Raw genomic sequence first — 12,108 nt, forward strand, 5'->3', positions numbered from 1 at the left:
GAAAACAAATTCAATTCTGTTTTGATCACAGCTGCTTCGATATTATTTTCAAATTTGCAAAGTACACCAAAATTAAAAGAGTTGTAGCTTTTATATGGCACAATGCCCATGAGAAACCGGATACGGAACTTGTTCAGGAGGAACAAGCGAAAGCGCGCGGCATCCGAGTACCAGGAGCCCAATGATGAGGGTGGTGGCAATGCCCAGGACAGTGCGGAAGAGGCCAAGACGGAGAACAAGGTGGAGATTCTGCCGCCTCCATCGATGGAGGGTGAGATGCCCACCTACTTCCACGTGGGTCTGCTGGCCAAGATGTGCCTCACCCACGGCTACACCATTGGACGCTGGAAGCTGCAGTGCACCTCGAAAACGGAGAGGGATTTCTATCTGAGCAGCTTCGGCGAGGGCTTCCCGACGTGGAACTCTGTCTACGGAGGACTGGAGGCGTACAAGGAGCACGGCCACTTTCACGCATCCCTCGCCTGGTTGTCGGATGGGGACTTGTTATCCGATCTTGGGGCACGTGGTGATGTGCTGGGCGGGACATGGTCCACTACAGTGAAGTCTATGGTCGGCGCGGATGAAGGGTAAGTCGGGGTTGCTTTACACGATATTCTTTCGACTTCGAAGGGATTAGACAGATTATGTTCCTATGTATGTCCTTTGAATACTGAAACTCAAATGAAATGTTAGTGCATTTTAATCTTCGCAGAAACAAATTTCAATGCAAGCTGAAGTGTGGCTTCGATCGAAGTCCTGCAAAATTCGAAATGTACATTCCCCTATACAGGGATCCTTTATTTATGGGCTACATTCTGATGGAGCCGGCTAAGAATTATTTGTTGGGCTACCGCACGGTGTTCAATGTGGAGGACAGGGACTTCAGTATGCACGCCTTCTGCGGAGGATATAGCAACGATATCACGGAAGTCGGACTGAAACTGTACGTTACTCCCAACTTCCTCCAATAAACTACATCTGTATATTTTAGGGAGAATTTCGAGACGCTCCGCGGATCGATATTCCAGCGCCTTGGTGAAAAGTGGGCGCTGGCATTGAAGGCCAACCTGTATGGAAACGTGAGTGCCAAGAGTATCTCCATTGGAGGTCAGTACGAATGGGAACCTGGAACCCTGCTGAAGGCCAAAGTGCGAGGAGACACCCGCTTTGGGTTCATCTTGCAGCGGAAACTCCGCGAAGACATCGAAGTTCTGTTTCATGTTGGCTTCCAGGGTAGCGATCCCATTAATGGGAATCTCAAGTTCGGCTCCTCATGGTACTTCAATGTGTAGGATGGCTGGCTGCATACGTTTGTATTCTTTTACGAAATATATAACGCTGTTTGTAATTTTCAAGTTTTAAAAATGTCAATCCTCTTGCACTTAAAGGGGAAAACTTGAAGTTTTTGTGTTTCGAGTGTCAGATCGATAGTTTCGCCAAAATTTTAAATTTTTACCCAAATTTTTGCTATTTTTTTTACCGATTTTAAAATGACTAATATGAAACAACGGCTGCGCAACTTGTTCCGCCGGAACAAAATGCGCGCCCGAGCCACCACAGCACCGAATAATCCGGATCCGGAGCCACCTAAGCAGGAGCCAAGCAAGCAGAAGCCAGGCAAGCAGGATGCCTCCAAGCAGGAGCCACCTAAGCAGGAGGAGCCCGAAAAGCCACCCAAGGAAATCGATATAGAGATAATACCCGCGCCACCGGCAGAGGGCGAAATGCCCTCCTACTTCCATGTGGGCTCCTTGGCGAAGGAATGCCTTATCAATGGTTTCAAGATCGGCGCCTGGCAGATGCAGTGCACCACGCGAACGGACAAGGACTTCTACCTTAACACCTTCGGCGAGGCGTATCCCACCATGGAGAGCGTCTTTGGCGGCATGGAGGTGTTCAAGGAAGTGGACAACTACAGCACGTCGCTCGGCTGGTTTACCAACAATGATCTTCTCTCGGAGATCGCGGTGCGCGGCATGAGCTTTGGCAGTCGGCTGTATGGGCTGCTGAAGTCCACAATTGGCACGAAAGACGAGTGAGTGTCTGCTACTTTTAAGCATTTCCTTACAAACAATACAAATTTACATTAACCCCGCAGAGTGACATTCCAAACGAAGCTGAAGTGCGGGTTGGAGCGCGATCCCGTGAAGGTGGAACTGGTGGTGCCTCTGTACAACGATCCCCTATTCTTAGGCTATGTCCTGGTGGCGCCTGTGGACCACTGGGTGCTGGGATATCGAACGGAGTACAACTTCGACGAAAAGGGATTCGACAAGCACGCCCTGTGCCTGGGCTACAATAATGGCAGGACTGAAGTGGGTCTGAAACTGTAGGTGCTCCAATAACTCAGATAATATAGGCAATATAGGATAATATATTCATTTGTAGCGAGAATTTCGAGGACCTACGAGGATCGTTCTTTCAAAGGATCGGCGATGCCTGGGCTTTTGCCATTAAGTCGAACCTCTACAGCTCGGAAAATGTGAAACAGTTTGCCATTGGGGTTCAGTACGACTTCCAGAATGGCACCATGGTGAAGGCCAAGTTGCGGGAGGACTCCAGAATCGGGTTCGTCTACCAGTCAAAGATCGGAAAAAACATCGATGTTGGCTATCACTTGGCCTTTGATGGGGTAGACCCCATTGGTGGAGTCCATAGGATTGGAGTTTCGTGGGGTTTTCACTGTTGAAAATAACGTGTACTATGCACGTTATAATCCTTCTGGATTTTGATTTCCTATATATGTATGATAAATATAACTAAGAACTTTTTATGCAACGTGTTGTAACTCACTTTATGTTTCTGTTTTAATTGAAACTAAAAATTATGTTCTTTGCTTTTAGTTAATGTTCCAGCAAGTTTAAAACTGCGTCATATGATTTAGGCTTACAAATATTTGAATTTTTGAGATACACAAATCAAGAGGAATGCCGAATCTAAAGCATATTGTACTTAATACACACTTAACTTTTTAAATAAATTCAACAGGTTTTGCGAATACCCCAAATATGAAATACAGGATTTTCGACGCAGCAAACTGTGGTCACACTTCGCTCCGTGACATCTCTATCATCGATTATTCTGTCTCTTTTTCTTCATACGAAAAAATAGTTCAACTGTTCAGACGTGTTTAGATGTCGTGATAAATCCAAGCAAAAAGTTGCGTATTCCGAGTGTTTTCGTGCGTATGCAGATAGATATTTGCATTGCCCAACCGTTTTACATAGTTATCGTGGCGAAAACGGCGTTTTAAACGCGAAAATCTAAGCAAAAAGTGCCAGTTCTCGGAGGCCAAAAAGTAGGTAAGAAATAAAAATGGCGTCACATGCCAACCCACACACATACATACAACTAATGCGCACATTCCCATTTTTCGTGCCCTTTGTCTTGAAATCAGGGGCTTAAATCGAAAAACCCAAAGGTAAGTTCAGGTAAAAAAGAAATTAGCAAAGAACCAAGAGGGGGAGATTGCGGGAGTACCATGTCGGAGGCCATGAGTGCTCCGCCGCCTCTGATTCCGCAGCTGCAGGAGATGCAGCAACAACAGCAGCAGCTGGGCGGTAATCCCGCCCAGCTCGCTCAGCAGTGGAGCAACTACGCCTGGTATGCCAACCAGAATGCCGCCTACCAGCAGCAATATCAGCAGTACTACCAGTGTTACATGCGCTACCAGCAGCAGCAGCAACAGCAGGTAACCTCGACGGTCAGTGCGTCCAATGCGCCGCCGGGCTTCAGCAATGCGCTGGCGCCACCGCCACCCCTACCCTCAGGACCGCCCCCTCCGCCGCCGCCGAAAATCGGTTTGCCACCTGGCCCAAACAAGCAACAGCAGCAGCAGCAACAACAACAGCAGCAGCAAAAGAATTTCGGGGGCATACGCTTTAATTTGAATTTAAACCAAAAGCGTTTGGCCGGTGGTCCCAATCCCCTGCAGCAGCAGCAGCAACAACAACAACAACAGCAGCAACAGCAACAACTTCAACAACTTCAACAACAACAACATCATCAGCAACAGCAACAGGTCATGCAAATGTATAATAACAACAACAACAACAGCAGTAACAGTAACAGCAACAAGAAGAAGCGCAAGCGCAACAACAAAAACAAGAACTTCGAGCAATCAGCATATAGCAATCCGTTTGCCAATCAAGCCCCTGCAACACCCTTAGCTCCACCGCCGCCCATTATAAGCGCCAGCGATGTAGGTGTGCCAATCACTCCGGATTTGAGCAAACCACCACCACCATTACCCCTGGCCATTGTGGCACCCACAGAGAATCCCCAACAGCAAAATCAACAGCAACAGCAGCAGCACAAGGCAGCCGCTTCTCCCGCTCCATCCCAAACATCCAATTTTAAGCGGCCAAACAGTTTTCAAATGGCGTCTAACGACTCCTGGCCCGATGCCCTCAACCAATATGTTGCCCGTTGCTACTCCAAGTGCAACACGGATCTGGATAAGGATCAGATTGACATTTGTCTGAAAGGCAAGATTATAGCGGCGGCCAATCGCAACGAGCTGTGGACACGTGACTGGGACAACGAGCCCATGCCTACGGTGCACAGCGAGAGGGACGGCATCGATGTAGTGCTAAGCAATGTGGTACCGCCGCCGCAGCAGCGAAGCAACTACTTTCAGAAGAAGCAAGAGCAGGAGAGGGAGCGAGAGCGAGAACGCGAAGCGGATAAGTCGCCAGCCAAGGGTTCCTCGGGTATAGTGAATCAGTTCAAGCAGAAGGGCAATCAATTCAACAAGTCTTCATCCGGCTACGGTTCTCATCATCATTCTTCGTCGTCTAAGTACTCCAGGAGTCGTTCGCGGTGAGTTCTATGATCTCTACTGATCAAATTGAAACTGTAGCCTAAACCAGTGTATTTATACCCTTTGCAGATCGCCGTCATCTTCAAACTCGTTAAAGTACTCGAGCAAGAAGCGGTACTCGCGTTCGCGCTCTCATTCGCGTTCCCGTTCGCGATCCCCCCGCTCCCGATCATGCTCCCGCAGTAGCGATGCCAGCAATCCCCCGGCGCGTAAGGTTATCCGCAAATCGGGCTCGAACGAATCTCTGAATTTCATACCACTCACCGCGAATTTATCCCGCAAGCAGCAGAAAATGCTGATGAAGAAGGGCAAGCGCGCTGCCGCCATGGCCTCCGCACAGATTAAAAAAAAGGAAACACCTCACTTTTACTCCAACCAGTCGTCTGTTGGTGGTGCCGTTGATGATGACACAGCGCGCTTGCAACAGCGTGCGGCACGATTCTCACAGCAGGGCTCCAGCTCGGCCAAGAAATCGGTCGTCGCCATTGCAAGCTCACCGTTTGGTCTCACCACGGCCAAGAACAAGAAGAAAATGATGCAGCAACAGCAGCAGTACCATCGGTCAGCTTTCTTCGAGGACACAGAGGCTGCTAGCGGCTTAGATCTTCTCGATTTGCACATTGTAGGAACTTGTAGGGATCTAGAAAAATCATTTTTGCGCCTTACAAAGGCGCCGTCACCATCGGAAGTGCGACCTGTCGAGGTGCTCACCCACTCCCTTGTTAATGTGAAAGGCAAATGGCGTGCCAATCAGGATTATCACTATGCGTGTGATCAGCTGAAGTCCATAAGACAGGATTTGACAGTAAGTAACCGCTGAGTAAAGATATAAAATAGTGCTAACACAAATTTACTCACAGGTCCAGGGTATTCGCGATCCTTTTACGGTGGAGGTGTACGAAACACACGCTCGCATTGCCATGGAGAAGGGTGACCACGAGGAGTTCAATCAATGCCAGACGCAACTTAAGATGCTGTACATGGAGATCGGTGGTAAAAACGCCAATGCCCTGGAGTTCACCGCCTATCGCATACTCTACTACATTTTCACAAAGAATACTCTGGGTATGGTGTACTGCCTTTCATATATTTTCGATTGAAATTAACACAGATTGTGACTTCCAGACATCACCACTGTCATGCGATCGATTACGGCTGATCAACGCGAAAATCCTGCAATTGCGCACGCTCTTCAGTTCCGATCTGCGTGGTCGCTGGGGAACTACTGCAAATTGTTTTCCCTGTACAAGACGGCGCCTCTAATGTCCGGCCATATGATTGAGTGGTTCCTGGAGAGAGAGCGCAAAGCTGCTTTGCGAGTTATCATTAAATCGTAAGTTGAATATATTTAGTACCTTGTAATTGTTACTAAACATCATTATATTTTTCAGTTATCGTCCCAACATTAGCGTAGAATATATTGCCAATATCCTGGCTTTCGATAGCTCAGAGAAGTGCAAGGAATGGCTTGACACTTTTAGTTTGCCATATGCCGCCAATGGTGCGCAAGTTGATTGCAAAAATGCAGCTGCTATTGCTATTTGAGGCGAATTTCATATAGAGCAGACTAGCTGCCATGAAGCCTCATTCGATTTTGTACATGATTTTTGAACTTTTCGGATGTTAGTGTCCTTTTTCGGACTGCGGATGCAACTCTCTTGGCCCTGTTTTGCAATTTTTGTATATATTTCTTTAGATCGCGATTCCCTTTCGTTATAAAATTAGGACTTGATTTACTCCCATTTTTAAGCTGAAGTCTTCGCTTATTTAGGACGAGCTGTTCTTCTTAGAGTTTAAAGACTTTAGAAGGAAACTAATTTAACGCAAAAGGATACAGAAACCATCACAGGAAGCATATACTTCACGTATTTAAACACAATGTTGAATAATACAAATTATACCGCCTACTGGGGATTACATCTGGAGTAGTCTTGGATTTTACTCTATGATCGATGATGCCATACTCCGGCAATGAATAATTCAATGCTAGCAACGGATTTGCCGATTTTATGGAAGGAATTATATGGATTAAACACAACATGGATTCACCAACGGATACTTTTTTCCAGGATCAACAAAAATGAAATAATTTTAACAATTGGCGCGCTCTGCTGAACATTTTTATCCCAGCGTTTGTCTACACTACCTCTTTTAAAATTCAACAACCTTTATATACTTTTAACCACCAAAACCGTGCAAGATCCCCAAATCAAAAGAATTCAGCAACCACTGAACTTGAAACCTAAAGTGCGTGACCGTGCAATGAACATATAAAACTGAATATTTAAGTGAATCGATTCTAAATATGGTTACGACCCTCATAAATAACAACCTTACTAAACATGAACTCTCGCAAAACTAACATGAAATAATACACATGAGGATAAACAAAATCAGAAGCGATCGCGGAACTCAAAAAGCCCAAAAGCTTTGGACAGAGGAACCATTTTTGTTTTGTTGTCTTTATTTTATTCATTTACACACCGTCTGATCACTTCATTTTTAAACTAGTTTTAAGGATAGGTTTAATGATTGTTGTCTTATTTAAATTATTGAAAAGGATTATACTAATGTTCTGTCTCTCTATTGTATACCTGTATATATATACAACCATCAAATCCACCACGAACTACAACTGCAATGAGATCCAGCCTGCATGTAAAACCATCGGAAGTTCAAACTCAACGTTTTGGAGTATGGCAAATTCAACCTGGTCTTCCCCGTCGCCACTAAACATCCGTGAAAAGGCATTCAACAAGTCATCAAATATGCGCGGCATTTGTAAGCTCTTCCAATTTTAATTCGCCTTACTAAAGCAGATTGTATGAAAAATTTGGAGTCTTCGGGGTACCACATAAGTAATTGGCTAAGATACTGTACTCAGTGTTTTTACTTTTATTAGAGGGAGTTTGACAAGAATCCTAACTACTACAGTAAACAGTAATTATACAAAAGACTAGGCTTATAGGTATATTTTTAGGCTAAGCTTAACTGTTACTTTATTTTTAATTTTCTTGAATGTTGGAAACTTATGGAAAAGAATTCAAGATTTCAAAAGCACCTCCAACTATGGTGTTGCATCCATGGGAGCCCGTTTGCATGAAATGGGAGAGCATTATCCCGCTTTAACAATAAACAATAAACGCCACAAATCAAAGCAACTAGTGTTTTCCTCTTGGAGAATTTTCCCTCTCAGCCCAAGGCCGTTATTCCAACAATCCTCTTCCAGCTGCCGCCGAATCAGGAGCTTTAGCCAGGACCCACGCCACTTAGAGCTTGTTGGAGTGTGGCAGCCGAGCTTTCAACAACACCCAAAGGATGCTGCCGGAGGTTCAGCCGCTATTTAAGGATGCTGCGTTGCGGCCTTAGCTTCAGTCAACGCGCGGCGTTTGAGTTCTTTGGATCGCGCTGAAAACTGAAATCGAAGGACCACACAGATAATCCAAAGAAGCTATCAGTTTAAAAAGAGTCCCTAAATCTCTTTGTGAGTGAAGTGACCCAAAGAAAAGTGTCTAGCAATATTGTTTCTTTGCCTTGTTAAGATGTGTAATAAGCTACTGTTAATAGTTGCCACGAATTAATCCGTTTAATTACAAAAACACTGTTTTCGAAAACATAAATCGGTTACTATAGGTATGCTGAATTACATCATTTTAAGTCCTGAACTTTTAATACAAATAAAAATAAAGTAAAAGTAGCTCGTCGTAGAAACTATATCGCCAAATTTTGAAACCATTTTCGACATAGCGAAAAGAAATTAAGAAATTTTAAAAATCTGGACCACTTACACTTTACATATTTTCAAAAAAGTTGTAGAATATGTTACGGATTACCAACATTTATGTGATCGTTAACAAAAACCTAGTTGTATAAACAATCAAATAAAATGCGGCATGCAAATTTTAAATTAACGAATAGAAACGTGGTAGTTAACATTTAAATTAAATTAAGTGAGCAAATTACTTCATTAGAAGCGTGCAAGCTTACCAAATTATAGAATTTTAATTTAATAAATCAAGTTCACAATATTAGTGAGTAAACTCATTCATTAGTAAGTAGCGTACCTAATGATTTATTAGAAATGTCAGGAAAATCACTTTAAGATGAACACAATGTCAACTTTGAATTGATTAACTAATTGTTGGACCGCAATAATCTGTCAACCCGAAAAACCGTATAATTCAAGCAGTCATTTGATTAATGTCTCAAAAATATCAAAATGATATAACTTGCAATTAAATGTATTATTCAAACATTTGGAAATGGAAAAAACAGTAAAGTGCTTTAGCCCGAAAAGGAAAATGAATTAATGAAAATTAATATTTAATAAATACCCTCAAAGCCAAAAGACTCAAACTGAATTAAGAAACGCAAAACCCCATTAAGTAATTAAGGTTCTCAAAGATGCGAAAATTAACTCTTTAGTCTACAAAATATGTTTATAACAAAATTGAAAAACAATTAGCAGTAAAAAATAACATCAAATTGAGTGCCAAGCAAACTTTTTTGGGAGGCAGTGGGCCAACTTCCTGTGAAGCTGTCGCAGCTGCCAATGTCAAACGGTTGACAAGGACCCATCCTTCTCATCCTTCCTGTCCTATCCACGTTTTGCCAGTTTTCGTCATTTCGTTGTTAAGATAATTATAATATTCCTGATGCTTGGCGGGCCTTGGTATATTGCATAGTCGAGAAGGTACTCCCATAGAAACTCAGCCATACGTATAATCCGGAACAAAAAGAACTACAGAATGTCCACTAAAACTATATTAGCTTATGCCCGCCCTTTTATTTGCAGTACAGCACTGTGGATGATTGAGGCATCTTTTTTTACCTTCAGCCAAATTATTTCAAAACGAAAGATCTTACCTTTGAAGATACAACTCGATATTCGGCGACTTTGCCCTTTCACATGTCCAATGCAAGCGCAAATCAATTTACAAACAAATCAGCCTTTCAGCTGAGCTTCCATTACTCACACCTCACTTTGAAATATGTATACGTAATATGCAATATTCGGCATGTTTTTGAATAACAATAAATAAACATTCAATATTGACTATCAAAATGTGAACCGCAGCTGAGGCTGACATTACAAAGGACGACAGGAGTATAAATTTTGCAACATTATGTGTGAATATTTAATACACTTGCTTAAGGATGTGGGCGTACTTGGATCTGCCGCTCGGCAAATCCTTTTCACAGGCATAAAATCCTTCGCAGGACTATCCCTTTCATATGTTAATCCAGAGCCGGATAGTCAGCATTTGGGGGGAATAAAACTTGTTTACCTTTCTCTGGAGCCATCCAAGGGATGTCCAAAGGATTTTCTTCACTTTACGAGAATCTTCAAAAATGATGTGTTATTTACCGAAGGGTCTTTCCGTCATTTTGTAAATGTAACTTGGTATCTGCTGCTCAGCTGACTTTGGCTTATTTTACAATTTGCATTAGCATAAAATAAATTTTGGGCGATGAGAACAATTTTCCGTGAGAAACATGCCAATTTATAAGAGCTCTGCGGAATGGCAAGAAACCGGCTAAAATTCAGAAGTTTTAAACGCTTCAAGTATGTGCAAAAGGACGGTAGTATTTTGTTGTAGTAGTACTTAAATGATGGCCAATAAAATTGTTTTTGTGGGATCAGCACGCTGCGGCGCTAGTTATCTATTGAGGTAATTACCATTTAAAATTCTACACCACATTTGCAACAGCTCAAGAGTTATACGAATTTAGACAATTTAGGAAAAATACCCTAATTAAAGAACGCTCTCCTATTTGCCTGAGATATAAATATCCTGCCAAATCCGGTTCCTATTCCGGTCATGATTCGCACTTGACCACAAGTTAAATCCTTGGCTGAATCCAGCTTACACCTGTGTGGGTGGGATACCACATACCCATTGTGCTGGCTGTGTTGTGTCTACCATTTAAATGGTTTTTCTTAGCGGATTTGTTGGTTTCCCACTTTCCTTTTTTACAGTTTTGCATTGTACTTGGCAGCATCCTTTTTTTGGTTTTTTTAACCGCTTTCCTTTGTCCCCCAATTGTACGATTTCCTTTGGTTTTCATTTCTTCACGCGGCTGTGTTGTCATTTGAGATAATACGAAAAGCATTCAGCGCCCGTCGTTGTTACGGTTTTGCCTTTGATTTTATTCAAGGGTTTATTTTAAAGCAATTGATTGGATTTAAAACGATGTGGAGCAGTGCTGGAGGAGCTGAAGTGTTGACAGTTCAGGAAATCTGAGATTTTCCACTTGCTGCCGGGAAAATGTGATTGAATTGTGTTTCCTGCGAAAGATCTTGTGCGTAAAGCCTCCTTCGGGAAATTTTACGATTTCCCCCTTTCTCGGTTCATAAATCGGACTTGAATTTCTAAGGCATTTTGAAGGCATTGTCTTCAAAAGCATTTAAGGTGCATTCATTGTTTTCACTAAATTTAGCCTAAGCCTGGCTATATCGAAACATTTATTGCTAAATCAACAGTAGAAATAGATAATACACTACCCACAATTTAAACGAATGCACAACGCTGCGTATGAGCGATATAACGAAAATTCATTTTATTTGTAACCAAATATTCAAGTAAATATACATTGAGATAGTGCTCGTTCGTTTCCTATTATTTTCCATTCCATAAGTTGTTATAAACTTTTAGGATTATGGTTTTACACCATTTAATTTCCACTCGGCTCATTAGATCTTAAGCCAACAGAGACTGACAAACAGCCACTATAACCAGAGGCACTGTCTGAAATACTCCAGAGATACCCACCATTTGTATTTGCCTTTGGGCTGATTAAGCAGGCAACGAGGAAAAGCGGAAATGAAAAGCAGACACGGGGTTTTCCAGGCAATGCTGAGCATTTGTAGCAATTAAAAGCATCTTTATGGCAATTTGCCGTTGCAAACCACAAAACCAGACGCCTCCACGCCGCCAAGCTCCGTAATAAATTTTCTTAATCAAAAAGTGACGAAGTCCCTTCCGCTCTATGAAAATTCAATTAGTTTACCTTTAATTTGTTGGGTGTACCGGCACCTGGCCTATTTATACACTCCGCTTAGCCTTCACCTTAACCGAGGTGTGGCAAAGTGGAGGCTTCTGATTAGAGTTGCAAAAGTTGCAGACAACATCTGCTGGGCCCTTTGGTTTGTGCCTTCGAAAGGGTTTAATCATTCATTCTGCAGCCAATTTTCACGCTGTTTTTCTTCACCAGATGCTGTTTCCTTTTTCCTTTCCTAAAAAACCCATTTACATTCGCGGCTCGTTCACTTGCTTGGGAGTATT

At 42.8% G+C, this 12,108-nt stretch overlaps 4 protein-coding genes and 1 long non-coding RNA gene across 6 annotated transcripts in view; 4 read left to right on the forward strand and 1 right to left on the reverse strand.

Annotated features, from left to right (window-relative positions):
* Positions 1-35: 35 nt before the first annotated feature.
* LOC6543176 (voltage-dependent anion-selective channel) lies at positions 36-1,382 on the forward strand. The gene is made up of 3 exons (XM_001969874.3): positions 36-587; positions 713-943; positions 992-1,382. The coding sequence occupies exons 1-3, from the start codon at positions 103-105 to the stop codon at positions 1,290-1,292; spliced, it is 1,017 nt and encodes a 338-aa protein (XP_001969910.1). The 5' UTR covers positions 36-102; the 3' UTR covers positions 1,293-1,382.
* LOC6542998 (voltage-dependent anion-selective channel) lies at positions 1,374-2,773 on the forward strand. The gene is made up of 3 exons (XM_001969875.3): positions 1,374-2,035; positions 2,099-2,329; positions 2,389-2,773. The coding sequence occupies exons 1-3, from the start codon at positions 1,491-1,493 to the stop codon at positions 2,687-2,689; spliced, it is 1,077 nt and encodes a 358-aa protein (XP_001969911.1). The 5' UTR covers positions 1,374-1,490; the 3' UTR covers positions 2,690-2,773.
* Positions 2,366-3,032, reverse strand: LOC113564105. Its single transcript, XR_003407792.1, has 2 exons — positions 2,794-3,032; positions 2,366-2,736 (listed from the first exon to the last, which is right to left on the reverse strand). It is a non-coding gene; the product is annotated as an uncharacterized LOC113564105 (long non-coding RNA).
* LOC6543289 (leukocyte receptor cluster member 8 homolog) lies at positions 3,022-6,819 on the forward strand. 2 transcript variants are annotated; one of them, XM_001969876.3, is made up of 6 exons: positions 3,022-3,302; positions 3,398-4,821; positions 4,892-5,627; positions 5,683-5,887; positions 5,948-6,155; positions 6,214-6,819. In XM_001969876.3, exons 2-6 carry the CDS (start codon positions 3,482-3,484, stop codon positions 6,365-6,367), a joined length of 2,643 nt encoding a protein of 880 aa, XP_001969912.1. In that variant the 5' UTR covers positions 3,022-3,302; positions 3,398-3,481; the 3' UTR covers positions 6,368-6,819. The 2 variants fall into 2 exon arrangements, with proteins under 2 accessions (XP_001969912.1, XP_026834835.1); XM_026979034.1 differs by having other exon boundaries at positions 3,022-3,298.
* Positions 6,820-8,019: 1,200 nt separating this feature from the next.
* Positions 8,020-12,108, forward strand: part of LOC6542987 (nitric oxide synthase) — a 33,377-nt gene continuing 29,288 nt past the window's right edge. Inside the window, exon 1 of the mRNA XM_001969877.3 lies at positions 8,020-8,455. The gene's annotated coding sequence lies outside the window, so the exon portion shown is untranslated. The remainder of the gene's footprint in view (positions 8,456-12,108) is intronic.

Source organism: Drosophila erecta, unplaced genomic scaffold, assembly GCF_003286155.1.
Source record: "Drosophila erecta strain 14021-0224.00,06,07 unplaced genomic scaffold, DereRS2 tig00000055-arrow-pilon, whole genome shotgun sequence".
Lineage (NCBI taxonomy): Eukaryota > Metazoa > Arthropoda > Insecta > Diptera > Drosophilidae > Drosophila > Drosophila erecta.

Excerpts from the sequence above, each read along its gene's own strand:
- LOC6543289 (XM_001969876.3), top strand. The coding sequence starts at position 3,482 with ATGTCGGAGGCCATGAGTGCTCCGCCGCCTCTGATTCCGCAGCTGCAG. Across the intron at positions 4,822-4,891 it reads TACTCCAGGAGTCGTTCGCG|ATCGCCGTCATCTTCAAACT; the intron begins GTGAGTTCTATG and ends TACCCTTTGCAG. Across the intron at positions 5,888-5,947 it reads TTTCACAAAGAATACTCTGG|ACATCACCACTGTCATGCGA; the intron begins GTATGGTGTACT and ends TGTGACTTCCAG.
- LOC6542998 (XM_001969875.3), top strand. The coding sequence starts at position 1,491 with ATGACTAATATGAAACAACGGCTGCGCAACTTGTTCCGCCGGAACAAA. Across the intron at positions 2,036-2,098 it reads ACAATTGGCACGAAAGACGA|AGTGACATTCCAAACGAAGC; the intron begins GTGAGTGTCTGC and ends TTAACCCCGCAG. Across the intron at positions 2,330-2,388 it reads ACTGAAGTGGGTCTGAAACT|CGAGAATTTCGAGGACCTAC; the intron begins GTAGGTGCTCCA and ends ATTCATTTGTAG.
- LOC6543176 (XM_001969874.3), top strand. The coding sequence starts at position 103 with ATGCCCATGAGAAACCGGATACGGAACTTGTTCAGGAGGAACAAGCGA. Across the intron at positions 588-712 it reads ATGGTCGGCGCGGATGAAGG|AAACAAATTTCAATGCAAGC; the intron begins GTAAGTCGGGGT and ends TAATCTTCGCAG. Across the intron at positions 944-991 it reads ACGGAAGTCGGACTGAAACT|GGAGAATTTCGAGACGCTCC; the intron begins GTACGTTACTCC and ends TGTATATTTTAG.